Raw genomic sequence first — 12,513 nt, 5'->3', positions numbered from 1 at the left:
AGGGACATACCTAAACATAATTAAGGCAATATACAGCAAACTGATAGCCAAAACCAAATGAAATGCAAGTCTGCTAAAATCAGGAACAAGACAAGGCTGTCCACCCTCTCCAGATCTTTTTACTATAGTACTCAAAGTTTTAACTAGAGCAATAAGACAACAAGATTAAGGGGATACAATTTGGAAAGGAACAAGTCTAAGTGTCCTTATTTGCTGATACTTTGCACACACACACACCCCCGTTGCACTAGGAAACTCCCTACAGCTGATAAACACTTTCAGCAAAGTGGCTGGAAACAAGATTAACTTAAAAATAATCAGTATTTCTTCAGTATATAAATGATAGATGAATTAGGAAAGAAATCAGGGAAGCAACATCTTTCACATTAGCCTCAAATAATGTAAAATACCTTGGGATAATCTAACTAAGCAAGCAAAAGACTAGTATGATAAAAATTCCAATTCTTTGAAGAAAGGAATTGAAGATGATATCAGAAGATGGAAAGGGTCCCCATGCTCGAGGATTGGTAGGACTAACATAATAAAAATGGCCATCCTACCAAAAGAAATCTACAGATTCAATGCAATCCCTATCAAATTCCAACACAATTCTTTACAGACATTGAAAGGACAATTCTCAAACTCATATAGAAAAACAAACAAACAAAAAGCCAGTATAGCTAAGACAATTCTGAACAATAAAAAAACTGGATGTCCCACCATTCTCAATTTCATGGCATATAAACAGACATATAGATCAATGGAATCAAATGGAAGATCCAGACATAAATTCATACACTTATGGACACCTGATTTTTGATAAATAAGCCAGAAATACACAATGGAAAAAAGATAGCATCTTCAACAAATGATTCTGGTCAAACTGGATATCTGCACATAGAAAAATGCAAATATATCCATGTGTATAATCTGTTATAAAACCCAACCATGCTCGTTGTTTTATTCATAATAGCCAGAAACTGGAAACAACCCATATGTCCCTCAACAGAAGAATGGATAAAGAAAATGTGGTGCATTTTCACAATGGAGTATTACTTTGCTGTTAAAAAAATGACACCATGAAATTTGCAGGCAAATGGATGGAACTAGAAAAAAAAAATCACCCCGAGTGATGTAACCCATAATCTGAAAGATAAATTTGATATATTTTTTACTTATAAGGGAATCTTGGCCATTAAGTAAATGATAATCAGGCTACAATCTATAGAAACAATCTATAGGTTATATAAAAAGGAGGGGTCCGGGGAGACAGAGGAACCTACCTGGAACGGAGATGTAGGATAGATTTTATGGGAGGATTGGGGGTGGGTGAGGATGGGAGGGGGTTGTGTGGAGGGAGAGAGAGTGGGGAGAGTCGATTGGAATTGAAGGAGGGTACTTCTGAGGGGTAGGGGTGGGAAGCTACTGCAGTTTTCACTGCACTAGTGCAAAATATGCCAGGGCAATAGTGTCACAGAACTGGTTTCCAGGTGAGGTTTAATGCTGGTCTAGAACAACGCGGTGTCTTGAGCTTTAAACTATCAGGAAACTGTTTTATTTTGTTTGTTTGTTTTTGTTTTGTTTTAAAGTCTTGGAAATGGACAAAAGCTTTCTATGTTGCCTGGGTGGTACTCAGAATGAAGTTTCATTTTGTAGGAGTGTACACCCCTGCTGGTCTCCTTATGGACCGCACTGACCTGTGTAAGGACAGAAACTAGGATGGAGAATATCAGTGGCTGGCTGGACTGTCTGTGAAGGTGCAGTTGATTTCAGCCCTGTAGGAAAAGATGGCACTCAGACATTGTTTTTTGCTGTACTGGATATCAACCATTTTGCACTATTAGCAAATCTCAATATTCTGGACGTCTCCCATGTGTCCTTAAAGATTCTTCCTTAAAAAAAAAAAAGAGTGTAATTACACCATTGTTCCTTTGAAATTCCTTGATTTATTACAGGCAAGAAGAAGCACTTGCTGCGGTGTATGCAGGGCGATGGGGCACATTAACCCCATATAAGGAAGGTGGTCAGACAGCTTGCTTTCCTAGCTGTCAGTACATTCTGTTCCTACTCTATCTACTCTGGGCTAGGCAATTCTCCTCCTGGGGTTAGAAGATCATCCGATATGGTAGACGAAAAGTGCTTCAACCCTCATTAGGCCCATAACGGATCAAAAAGTCGGACAAACCAGCCCAGTAGGCAGCTTCTGCGTCACTGAGATTCAAACCCTGGCCTTGAACCACCCCAGAGCTCTTTTTACCACCTATCATCTTCATCCTTTAGCATTTCCCGTTTCTGTTCTAATTGTAAGACCATGACTTCCAGGGAAGTAGAATTTGTTCAAGTCTGGAGAGCTGGTATAGAAAGCGAGGCCTGGGCGGGGCCAGCCCCGGGCGAGAACAGTCTAGGGGCGGAGTCAGCGCCGTCGCTCAGGCACCTTGCCTTTCCTCCTTGGCTCCGCCTCTCCTGTCTGTGTCCGCGGCCTCCGCTTCCGATAAAGTTGTTGTTTTGCCAACATGGCGGCGCCCATGGTGACTGGCCTGGTGTTGTTCGTGTAACGCTTGGGGAACGAGGTAGAAGGGAGCAACTGGCCAGAGCCTGTGCACAGAAAGTCCCTACTGGGGCTTAGGAGGACGAGAGACAGGCCCCGCTTAGCCCCAGGAGTTGAAGGTGCGGACAGGCCCGGGAGTCCCGGGACCTTGCAGTTTTCCAAACTGGGAAAAGCTCCGAGATTTTATTCTATAGGCTTTTTCAGCCATGGACTCTGTTGACTGCTCCGGACTCTTGCTCGGAGAACGCATTTCTTCACATGGCTTTGTATTTGAATTCTCCTGTACTACTTGTCTGCCCCGAGTGCCTGGATCTTCGCTCTGGGGTTGGGGTTTGGACCCAGAAAATGACCATCAATAGTACATCTTTGGGGGACCCACAGTATTAATTAGGACCTGCAGGTATTCAGAAGTCGTCTGGATCTGACAGGCACACAGCTTACAGAGAAGGTGGAGTTCCAGATTCGAAATAACTTCCCTGAGACCCTGCAGGGAATTAGAAGTAGCATGTGGTTTTTAACATTTGTGTTTTACAGGACGTGTTTGTTGACATTTGTGCTTTTATAAGACGTATTTGTTGGGGTGAGGTGTGTGTTTACTTACTCGTTTTGTTTTTTGAGACCGGTTCTTGCTATGTAGACCAGGCTGATCCTGAACTTATTAGTCCTCATGGTCAGCCTTCTGAACTGAGTGTTGGGATCAGGGATTAGGCCACCACTGTGCCTGACCTACTTTGGTTTTCTTCCTTCCCCCTTGTTTGACTTTTTTCTTTTTCTTTTTTTTTTTTTGAAACAGGGTTTTATGAAGCTGGCCTAATCCTCCTGCCTCTAATTAGATTTCTTGGATATTCTTTTGGGAATACATGGATGCCTTTGTGTACTTCTCCCTAATGTTCTTGTTCTTCACCCTTTTCCTAGTATTGCCTTAGTGTCTCTGTTTATGATCATCATTTTGGGTCCATTTCTCAGATCCCTCATATTCTTAAGTACTTTAACCTTAAGCCTCATGTAAAGTGAGGCTAACTGGAAAGACGATACTGGTGGGGGATGCTTTGGAAAGAGGCGGAGGAGACAACACTCCAGCAAGTAAAGAAATATGATGACCCAGAGCTAAGGAAGAAAGGGTCCAAGCCAATTGTAACTGTAAATGTTAGTCACGTCTTTTCCGTTCAGTGTATCCACACCACCCTTTGCTAAAATGGCTGCTTTTGAAGCCAAGAAGAGGCAATACTTATTAGGGCTTCCACGGAGAGGAACGTGAAATGGCCCAGAGCTGTGCCTAGGAAGTAAAAGGACAGAAGATGGTTGAAATCTGAAAGTTCTGTAAATTCATAGGCATGAGCACAGCCTATTTGTTCTTAGTATATTCCCCTAGTGGAGAGAGTCCGGGGGTGATCTTGGACCTATGCCTAAGGGTATAGGGTTTATGTTTCTTGTATTGCTCAGGGTGGAACCAATGACCTCAGTGTCAGGGAATTACTCTACCACTAAGCTATATCCCCAGCCCCCACATTCACAGTATTTATTTGTTTTAGTTTGTTTTTGGTGCTGGGGATTGAACCCAGAGATATGCTGGACATCTGTTTTATATACCTAGTCCTTGGATTTTCTTAACAAATCTGTTTTTGTTTTAAGACTTAATTTTAATTTTATGTGTGTATATGTGTGTGTGTCACACACATTCATGAAAGTGTGGGTGCCCACGTGTGCCAGAGGCACCTTTGCCCTGAAGCTAGAATCATAGGCAGTTATGAGTCATCCACTGTGAGTGCTGGGAACCAAATGCGGATTCTGTGCAAGAGCAGTATGTGCTCTTAACTGCTGTGCCATCTTTCCTGACCCTTGTTTGTTTGTTTAAGGACAGAGTCTTACTAATATAGCCCAAGCTTCCCTACAACTCATGGTAGCCCAGGTTGTACTGGAACTCTTGACAGTCCTCCTACCTCAGCCTCCCAAGCTACTGGCATTCCAGGTGTGAGACATCACAGTTTCTTAACTCCCCTGACATACATATACATTGTCAAATTGCTTCAGAGAGGTGTTCTCAATACGTATCTACCAATAGTATATACACATAATTATTTTCATTAAGACTATAAGCAAGATATTTAATTGTTTTTATTTCTTTGATTAGTTGTAAAGTTGATTTTTTTCATGTTTCTTAGCTTTTATCCTCTGTCTTATTTCCCCTTGGGGCACCAACCCCCCTTTTCTGGTTGAATCCAGGGCTTTCGACTTGCTAAGCAAGTACTCTACCACTGAGTTGTACTTCCATGCCTGTACCTTTGCATATTTTAAACATGTTTTGGGGGTTCTTTCCTCATATGTGAACTCTTTATGGAGTTGTATAGACATTTGTCATTGTAGTTTGGGACAAATAATTTCCTTCAGCAAATTGTTTACTCTTTAGAAATTTGTTCACATTTTTTCTTTCTTTTCTAAGACAGGGTCTCGAGGTGTACCTGTGTAGCTCAGGCTGACCTTGGACTTAAGATAGTCTTGTCACAGCCTCCTTAGTGCTGAGATTACCAGCATGTTTCACCCCACCAACTTAGACATTTTTGGTATACAGATATTTTATGGTTTTGGAGTAAGATTGATTATTGTGGTACTTAAAAAAATTCTTATTAGCTAAGTTTGATGGTGTGTGGTGCCTGTAAGCATAACATTTGATAGACAGAAGCAGGGAGATCAGAAGTTCAAGGTCCTCCCTGTCTGCAAGGCTAGTTCAAAGCTAGCCTGAGCTAGGTGAAGCCCTGTCTCACATTGTCACATCCCTCCAAAACTGTGGGAGTTATGCCAGCTTATGGTTTGTGTTGGAGTTCTAATTTAAATTTTTCCCAAATACATTGAACAATTGGTGACTTTCAGGGCTGGCTGTGGTGGTGCACATGTAATTCCAGCTCTGAGGAGGCTGAGGCAAAAGAATAGAGAACTAGAGGCCAATCCTGGGCTATATAGTGATATACTGTTATTTTTATTTGGGTGTACATATATGTATACACAAGTACATACATGTGGAGCCCAGAGGCCAGTGTTTGGTGTTTAAAAATTATATTTATTGAATTTTATGTATATTATTTAATTAATTTTATATGTATTTGTATGTGCCTGAGTGTAGGTCTGTATCATATGTGTGCAGAAACCCTTGGAGGTCAGGAGACATCAAATCTCTTAAACTGGAGGTATAGATTGTTTGAGCTGCCCTGTGAGTGCTCTGTAGGAGCTGTAGTACTCTTGTAAAAATGAGCCATCTCTCCAGCCCCCAGTGTTAGAAGTCTTTTATCTCTGCATTAGTTTCTGCGACAGGGTCTCTCACTGAAAATGAAGCTCAGTCATTGGCTAACTTGGCTGGTCAGCAAGCCCCAGGGATCTTCTTGTTCCCACAAGTCACCCCCTCCCCCCATGCTGGGGATACAAACACGTGTGCTACTGTATGTGTGGGCTTTTTACATGGGTGCTGGGGATCTGAATGTAAATCTTCATGTTTACATAGCAAGCCCTCTGCCCACTGAGCCGCCTAAGCCACAGAGACAGTTTCCTGTTACTTTCTAATCTGCATGTGTTTTTCCTTATAAACTTTAACTGCATTATTTATTTGTTTGAGGGCACGTGTGCCGTGCCCACATACGAAGGCCAGTGGACACACTGTTTAGGAGTTGGTCCTCTCCACCATGTGCGTCTTAGGGATCAGACTTGGGTTGTGAGGTTTTGTAGCAGGAGCCTTTACCAGCGTTCATCATGAGCTTTAAATTCTTGTGTATTTAGATCTATTTTAATGTTTTTAGTTCATTGGTTTAAGCAAAAGAGAAGTCATTGCAGAGCCTGGGGTAATGTAAAGCGTCTTGTCCAACCAGCAGCGAGTGTTAGTATGCACTCACATTGCTCCTGATGATGAGTGCTCATTGGCACTCTACTCATCATGATGGGGAACAAGTCCCAAGAGAAGTTCACGTCAATTTGTATTTTATTTTCCTATTACTCTTTATTTATGAAACAGAATAGTCCAGCATACTCTCCTTATGTGCCATCTAGGAAAGAAATGTCAAATATCTGTCTAGGTGCCTTCTGCAAATAGTCTTTGGCTTTTCGTGGTTTCAGAATGTTTACTTAGTAAGAAAACTATAAAATTCCTGACCCGTAGATAGTTCTAATAATATACAAGTCTAAGTCCTAAAAAGAAATGCAATTGCCTTCCTTATATAATAATATAATAAAGTTGTCCGTATAGAATTGCTAATAGCCAGCTTTGTGTAGTTCACTCTAATTCCTATATAGCCATATTGACCTACTTTAAAATATCCAAACTCAAATGATAGGGGAATTTCTCTCCCTCCCAGTCTGTCACTTATTCTAGTCCTAAAAGAGTAAGAGATGTTAAGAATAACGGGACTTGGTATGCCAAGAACTTGTGCGGGTCAACTTGTGGCAGCAAGTGCCACAGTTCCATGTTCTGTGAGCGTGCACTCCTTTAGAGCCTGTAGTAACCCTCCCGACAACCTTTGGTCCATTGCCTTCATAGAAGTAACATCGCCAAACCCCATTTGATATGGAAAAGATTTTGAGAGAATCAGATGATTAATACCAGTTTAGAATGCCAGGTTTTCTTATGTCTCTCTTGTCTTTTTACCTCACCACTGCTGTTATGCAATGAGGCAGAACGTTTAGGGTGTTTATTTAGTACCACATTCTAAATGTTTGATGAAATCTCACCTCAGCCCCTTAAAAGGGATAAAGCAGAGAAATTCTTCATCACGGCTATTTCTGCCATTTATCTGAGGAGAAAACCAGGGAAATATCTGAATTAAGATTTGAATTCCAGGTGGTTATTCTGCTGGATTCATACACAGTGTTGTAATCCAAAGAGTTCTATAACAGACCCAATGCATGTTATGTCATAGGTTCATCTGTGTCTTACCTGCTTCTCTGTGTGTATATAGTTGCTGTGAAAGAGGCCACTTTGCCTTTAATTTTCTTTACTAGGGATAGAATCCAGGGCTTTGCACATGGTGGGCATATGCTGTGTGTCTTACAGACCTAGCCTAGGACTCCTTTGCTATGTCTGTAGTGCTTGGGAGGGTGTGTGGACCTAATGTCATTCAATAAATATTTGACAGATGAAGAAACAAGTGAATACATAGTTTCCTCATATATATATATATGAAATGTTAATTTTGTTTAGAATTTCTGGTTCTTCTGGGAGACCTGTGTTCAGATCCTTTTTGTGGCATTAGAGCACACAGCTAAGCCAAGATGTGCTTAGAGTTCTTCTGGAGTTTAGAGAGACAGCAGTTGATATGCTAGACAAACTGGAAGGAGGGATTCCATTGCCTCCTGTGCTGCTGGAAGGGTGTGTGGTAACCGACCTTTTGGTGCCCTTCTTTTTTCTGTGAGTGTTTTGTATATTTGGTGTTTGGGGCATGGATTACCTTTATGTTTTCTTTTTCTTTATTTCTTTTTTATTTGTAAAGATTTATTTATTTTATATATGTGAGTACACTGTTGTTGTCTTCAGATGCACCAGAAGAGAGCATCAGATTCCATTACAGATGGTTGTGAGTCACCATGTGGTTACTGGAAATTGAACTCAGGACCTCTAAAAGAGTAGTCAGTGCTCTTAACTGCTGAACCATCTCTCCAGCCTACCTTTATATTTTCTAATAAAAAAGTTTGTATCTAATTCAATAGAACTTCTAAAATGTTCTGTTAGGAAATAATTACCAAAAGGAGAAGAGAAATCATGTGAACGGACAGTAAATACTGAGCTGTGTCAATCAGAAAAACCAATCTTGAGGGGTTCTGGGTGGTGCATATCATTTTCCTTTGCCCTCTTTTCTAGGGTCTTCCCTCCTGAAGAATGGCATCAGCTTGTCAGAGGCTGAGTTTTTATGTCTCGCCTCTGAAAAGGCAGCTAGTTAGTGGGACACCTGTCATCCTCTGGGAAAGACTAATTCCAGGGTGTTCCAGAAGTATCTACAGTGCCACCGGGAAGTGGACGAAGGAGTACACACTGCAGACAAGGAAGGATGTGGAGAAGTGGTGGCACCAACAGATAAAGGAGCAGGCATCCAGAATCTCAGAGGAAGATGTGAGTACTCCAAGAGGGCAGATGCCCAACGCCTGACAAGCAGCACTCTAAAGGAGGAAGAGGGGATACAGTCCATCACGGCATGTCACGTGGCAGACTGTCAGGAATGTGAGGTGGTTGGTCACATTGCATCTGTAGTTAGGAAACAGAGAGGGGACTGGAAATGGGGCTGGGCTCTAGAACCTCAACATCAGCAAAACTCTACCCCCTAAAGCTTCCACAACCTTCCCGAATGGCGCCACCAGCCGGGGACCAAGTGTGCAAACGCATGGTCCTGTGGGGACATTACACTTCCAAGCCACATCAGTAGAGGAGGGAAGCTAAGGACTTGGACTCTAGGCTGTCTCCGTGCTTTGCTTTTCTTACCTAAAATGGAGGATGATAATAGCACTCACTTGGTTCCCAGGAGGATTGTTGAGAGAAGCAAAGGAGGTGACATAAGGTTAGAGCACAAGAAACTCTCCAGTGTGGTAGATGTGTCCATGTTAATATTGTAATAGTAGATATTCTGGAATAGCGTTGATTAGGGGAAATGCAACAAAACAGAAATACTAACAGTGCTGGGTCCTTGTTGACTCTAGTATGGTGGAATGGAACCCATGGATCTAACTGGTAAGAGGTGAGGTTACTGGAGAGGCCTATGGATCTGTCAGGAGGTTGTGTGAGGTGGTATCTGACCCTTCTGCTGTGGACTTGGCCACTTGAGCATCAAGGTCTGAGGTGGGCAGCCAGCATGTTCTGTGATGTGATCTGAAGTTGGGGTCCAGCCTTCAGAATCTCAGTCGATCAGTGGATCTTGGCTTCTGGTCCCAGTCCTCTACCCTAAAGCAGTTTTATGATGCATTTGGCTACCGTTGATTTCTTGGGAAATTTCTCTACTCCTGTTATAATTGGATCAGAGCAAAACTAGAAGACTTTTGTATTAACTGACTTTCCCTTTGAAATAGCAGCAATGGAATAGTAAAGACATTTGTGGAACTCCTTAGGTGGGGCTAAGTGTCCCTGCAGCTAGCTGACCCTGTATTGGAATTGCCTTTTCTTGTCTCCTGACTCTTATTGGAGTCACACCCATTCCTTCTGAGAGTGGGAGCTGTTTATATTCAGCTGCAAAGTGTTTTGGCATTGTTTAGAAAGAAGATCTGTAATTAAGAGAGATATGGTATCATATAAATAAATGAACACTGAAAAAGAAAGCTGAGAGATTTACAAGGAAAATTTGGCCTTTCATGTAAACCCCATGGTTTTCAGTTCCTTACACTGTTTATCTTACAGGTTTGTTTTGAAACATCAAAGGATGGTTTATATATGCTTGGGTTAGGGAGTGGCACTATTTGGGAGGTGTAGCCTTGTTGGAGTAGGTGTGTCACTATGGGTGTGGGCTTTAAGACCCTCCTCCTGGCTGCCTGGAAGTCAGTCTTCCACTAGCAGCCTTCAGATGAAGATGTAGAACTCAGAGTTCTGCCTGCACCATGCCTGCCTGGATCCTGCCATGCTCCCACCTTGATGATAATGGACTGACTGACCCTCTGAACCTGTAAACCAGCCCTAAATATATGTTGTCCTTTATAAGACTTGCATTAGTCATAGTATCTGTTCACAGCAGTAAAACCCTAACTAAGACAATTTTCAAACTGAAGACTTCTAAACTGAAGTGTCAGATAGATAGATAGATAGATAGATAGATAGATAGATAGATAGATAGAGATAGAGACAGACAGACAGACAGACAGAAGATAAAATCATGTGCTATTTAACCAGGGACTGGGAACCTGACTGAACACTGGTATATGTGAAGCTTTCGCCTCACATTGATATTAAGCATGTTTGAAGTCCATCCCAGTGAGTCTTTATAAGCCAGGTGTCTTGCCACCATCATCAAACCACCATCAAAAAAAACAATAAACAAAAAACAAACAACAGCCAGGCGGTGGTGGCGCACGCCTTTAATCCCAGCACTTGGGATGCAGAGACAGGCGGATTTCTGAGTTCGAGGCCAGCCTGGTCTACTGAGTGAGTTCCAGGACAGCCAGAACTACACAGAGAAACCCTGTCTCAAAAAAAACAATAAAAACCCAAAACAAAAAAACCCAAAACTTCCATTTAGTGAGCATTTAATCATGTACTGGGCACCATTTCCATTGGTTGAGTTATTTAATATTGTAACAGCTTTGAGAGCAGGCATTACTCTTACCTAGAGAGTTAGAAGCTGGGATCCAGCCCAACCCTCTGAGAGCCCCTGGTCTCTGAAAACTCCCTGCATCAGTCACCAACGGAGAATAGACTGAGCCTGGGAAGGCGTGAGGATTTGTCTGAATCCTCACAGCCTATTGCTAAGTGAGGGTCAGAACTAGAGGAGCTGCCTGTGTGGATTCTGTTACAGCTTCAGAGAGCAATCCCCAGAGACGCAGAAGTTGTGTTCTAAGTCACAGTCTGATGGACATAGGAAGCCAACTTTTAACAATCACCCTCTTCCCGTCGCTGGCATTTGTACTTTCTCTTAAAGGCTTGAATTCCTGCACTTTTATGTAATTATGAAAATTTCCCTTTCAGGCAGATTCCTACTCAATTATAACACAAACGCCTGTCATTTCTTTTCGTTCCACCTCCAGATGAAGTAACTCATTTCATTGTCACAGAGGAAAATGACTTAATTCACACAGAAAAGCACAAGGCAGTAGGCTGAATGTATTTCTGCAAAAACAAAAATGATCATGAATATCGAAGACTAGCATTGCTTTTCTGTGTGTCTCTGTGAACTCAGGGCTGGAGGTCAGCTGTGCTAGTCTGTGATTATCTGATGTTGTCATTAATTTACTCTTCATTGAACAAGCATACAAAAAAGGAGAGGCTACTGAGGAAGCCATGTGTAGAAAATGCTTGGACAAGGTTGTTAATATGATATAATAAATAGTACAAGAAGACAGGGTGATTATAATAGAAGAAAATTGTTTTATATAATTACTTGAAAGCCAAAAACTAGAAATAGGCCAGGTGTGGTGCAGGCCTGAAGTCCCAGCACTCAGGAGGCCTGAGGCTAGCCTGGGCTATGAAGCAAGATCCAGTCTCAGAAAGCAAACAAACAAACAAACAAAAAAACCCCCGCAACAACAACAAAACAAAAAACAAAAACAAAAAACCCTCAAAAAACTAAAAACAAAACCCCACAAACCTACAAATGTATATGTCAAGGATTTTTGTTTCTTTCCTAGCTCCCAAAGAACATGATTACAGTTTTTTTTTTCTGTAGCCCTAAAAATTCCCAGAGAAAAGCTGTGGGGGTCTACTCTATTGCAGGTAGGAGAAAGGGTTCAGTAAAGGAGACAGTTTTATTTTTGCACCCAGTAGAAAATAGCTGTCGTTCCTTTTATAAGAACTTGTTCACAGGAGAAAGGATTTTCTGTCACTCACCTTTTCTTTCCCCCAATGCCAGGGGTAAAGCCCATGAGCTTCCACAAGCTAGGCAAGTACTGTATCATGGAGCTAAGCCACCAGCCTAACCTAGTCTTCTTAAAATCAGCGCAGCCCCTGCCTCAGGACCTCCTCACTCCTGAGATCTCTCCCTCCCTACCTGCCACTCTGCTTATTTAAATCATTGTCACCGAGTACAGAAGATGCTCTGTTTTTGTATTCTCCAGATTCTGAGAAAAACTTTAAAAAGTTTTCCTTTCTGCAGGTGGTATTACTCACCTACTTACCCTGGTCATTTCTAGAGGACAGACAAAACAAAGAAAAGTTGTGTTTTGCATTTTGGGGGGATGGGGGGTGGTGGTCGTTAGCCATTGTTTGTGGTTTTGTTAAAGATTTCAAACCTTCGATGAAATTTAAGAACTTGGCAAGAAGCCGGGCGGTGGTGGCGCACGCCTTTAATCCCAGCACTTGG

At 42.0% G+C, this 12,513-nt stretch overlaps 1 protein-coding gene across 2 annotated transcripts in view; it reads left to right on the top strand.

The window, feature by feature from the left end:
- The first annotated feature begins 2,520 nt into the window (after positions 1-2,520).
- Positions 2,521-12,513, top strand: part of Lars2 (leucyl-tRNA synthetase 2, mitochondrial) — a 94,474-nt gene continuing 84,481 nt past the window's right edge. Inside the window, exons 1-2 of one of the 2 annotated variants that reach the window (XM_028767337.1) lie at positions 2,521-2,667; positions 8,385-8,633. In XM_028767337.1, coding sequence (XP_028623170.1) covers positions 8,403-8,633 — 231 coding nt within the window. In that variant the 5' untranslated portion in view covers positions 2,521-2,667; positions 8,385-8,402. Of the gene's footprint in view, positions 2,668-8,384; positions 8,634-12,513 lie in introns of those variants that run through there. The other variant, XM_028767338.1, reaches the window with a different exon arrangement.

Source organism: Grammomys surdaster, unplaced genomic scaffold (genome assembly GCF_004785775.1).
Source record: "Grammomys surdaster isolate TR1022 unplaced genomic scaffold, NIH_TR_1.0 172, whole genome shotgun sequence".
Lineage (NCBI taxonomy): Eukaryota > Metazoa > Chordata > Mammalia > Rodentia > Muridae > Grammomys > Grammomys surdaster.
This window is presented reverse-complemented; position numbering and strand designations above follow the sequence as displayed.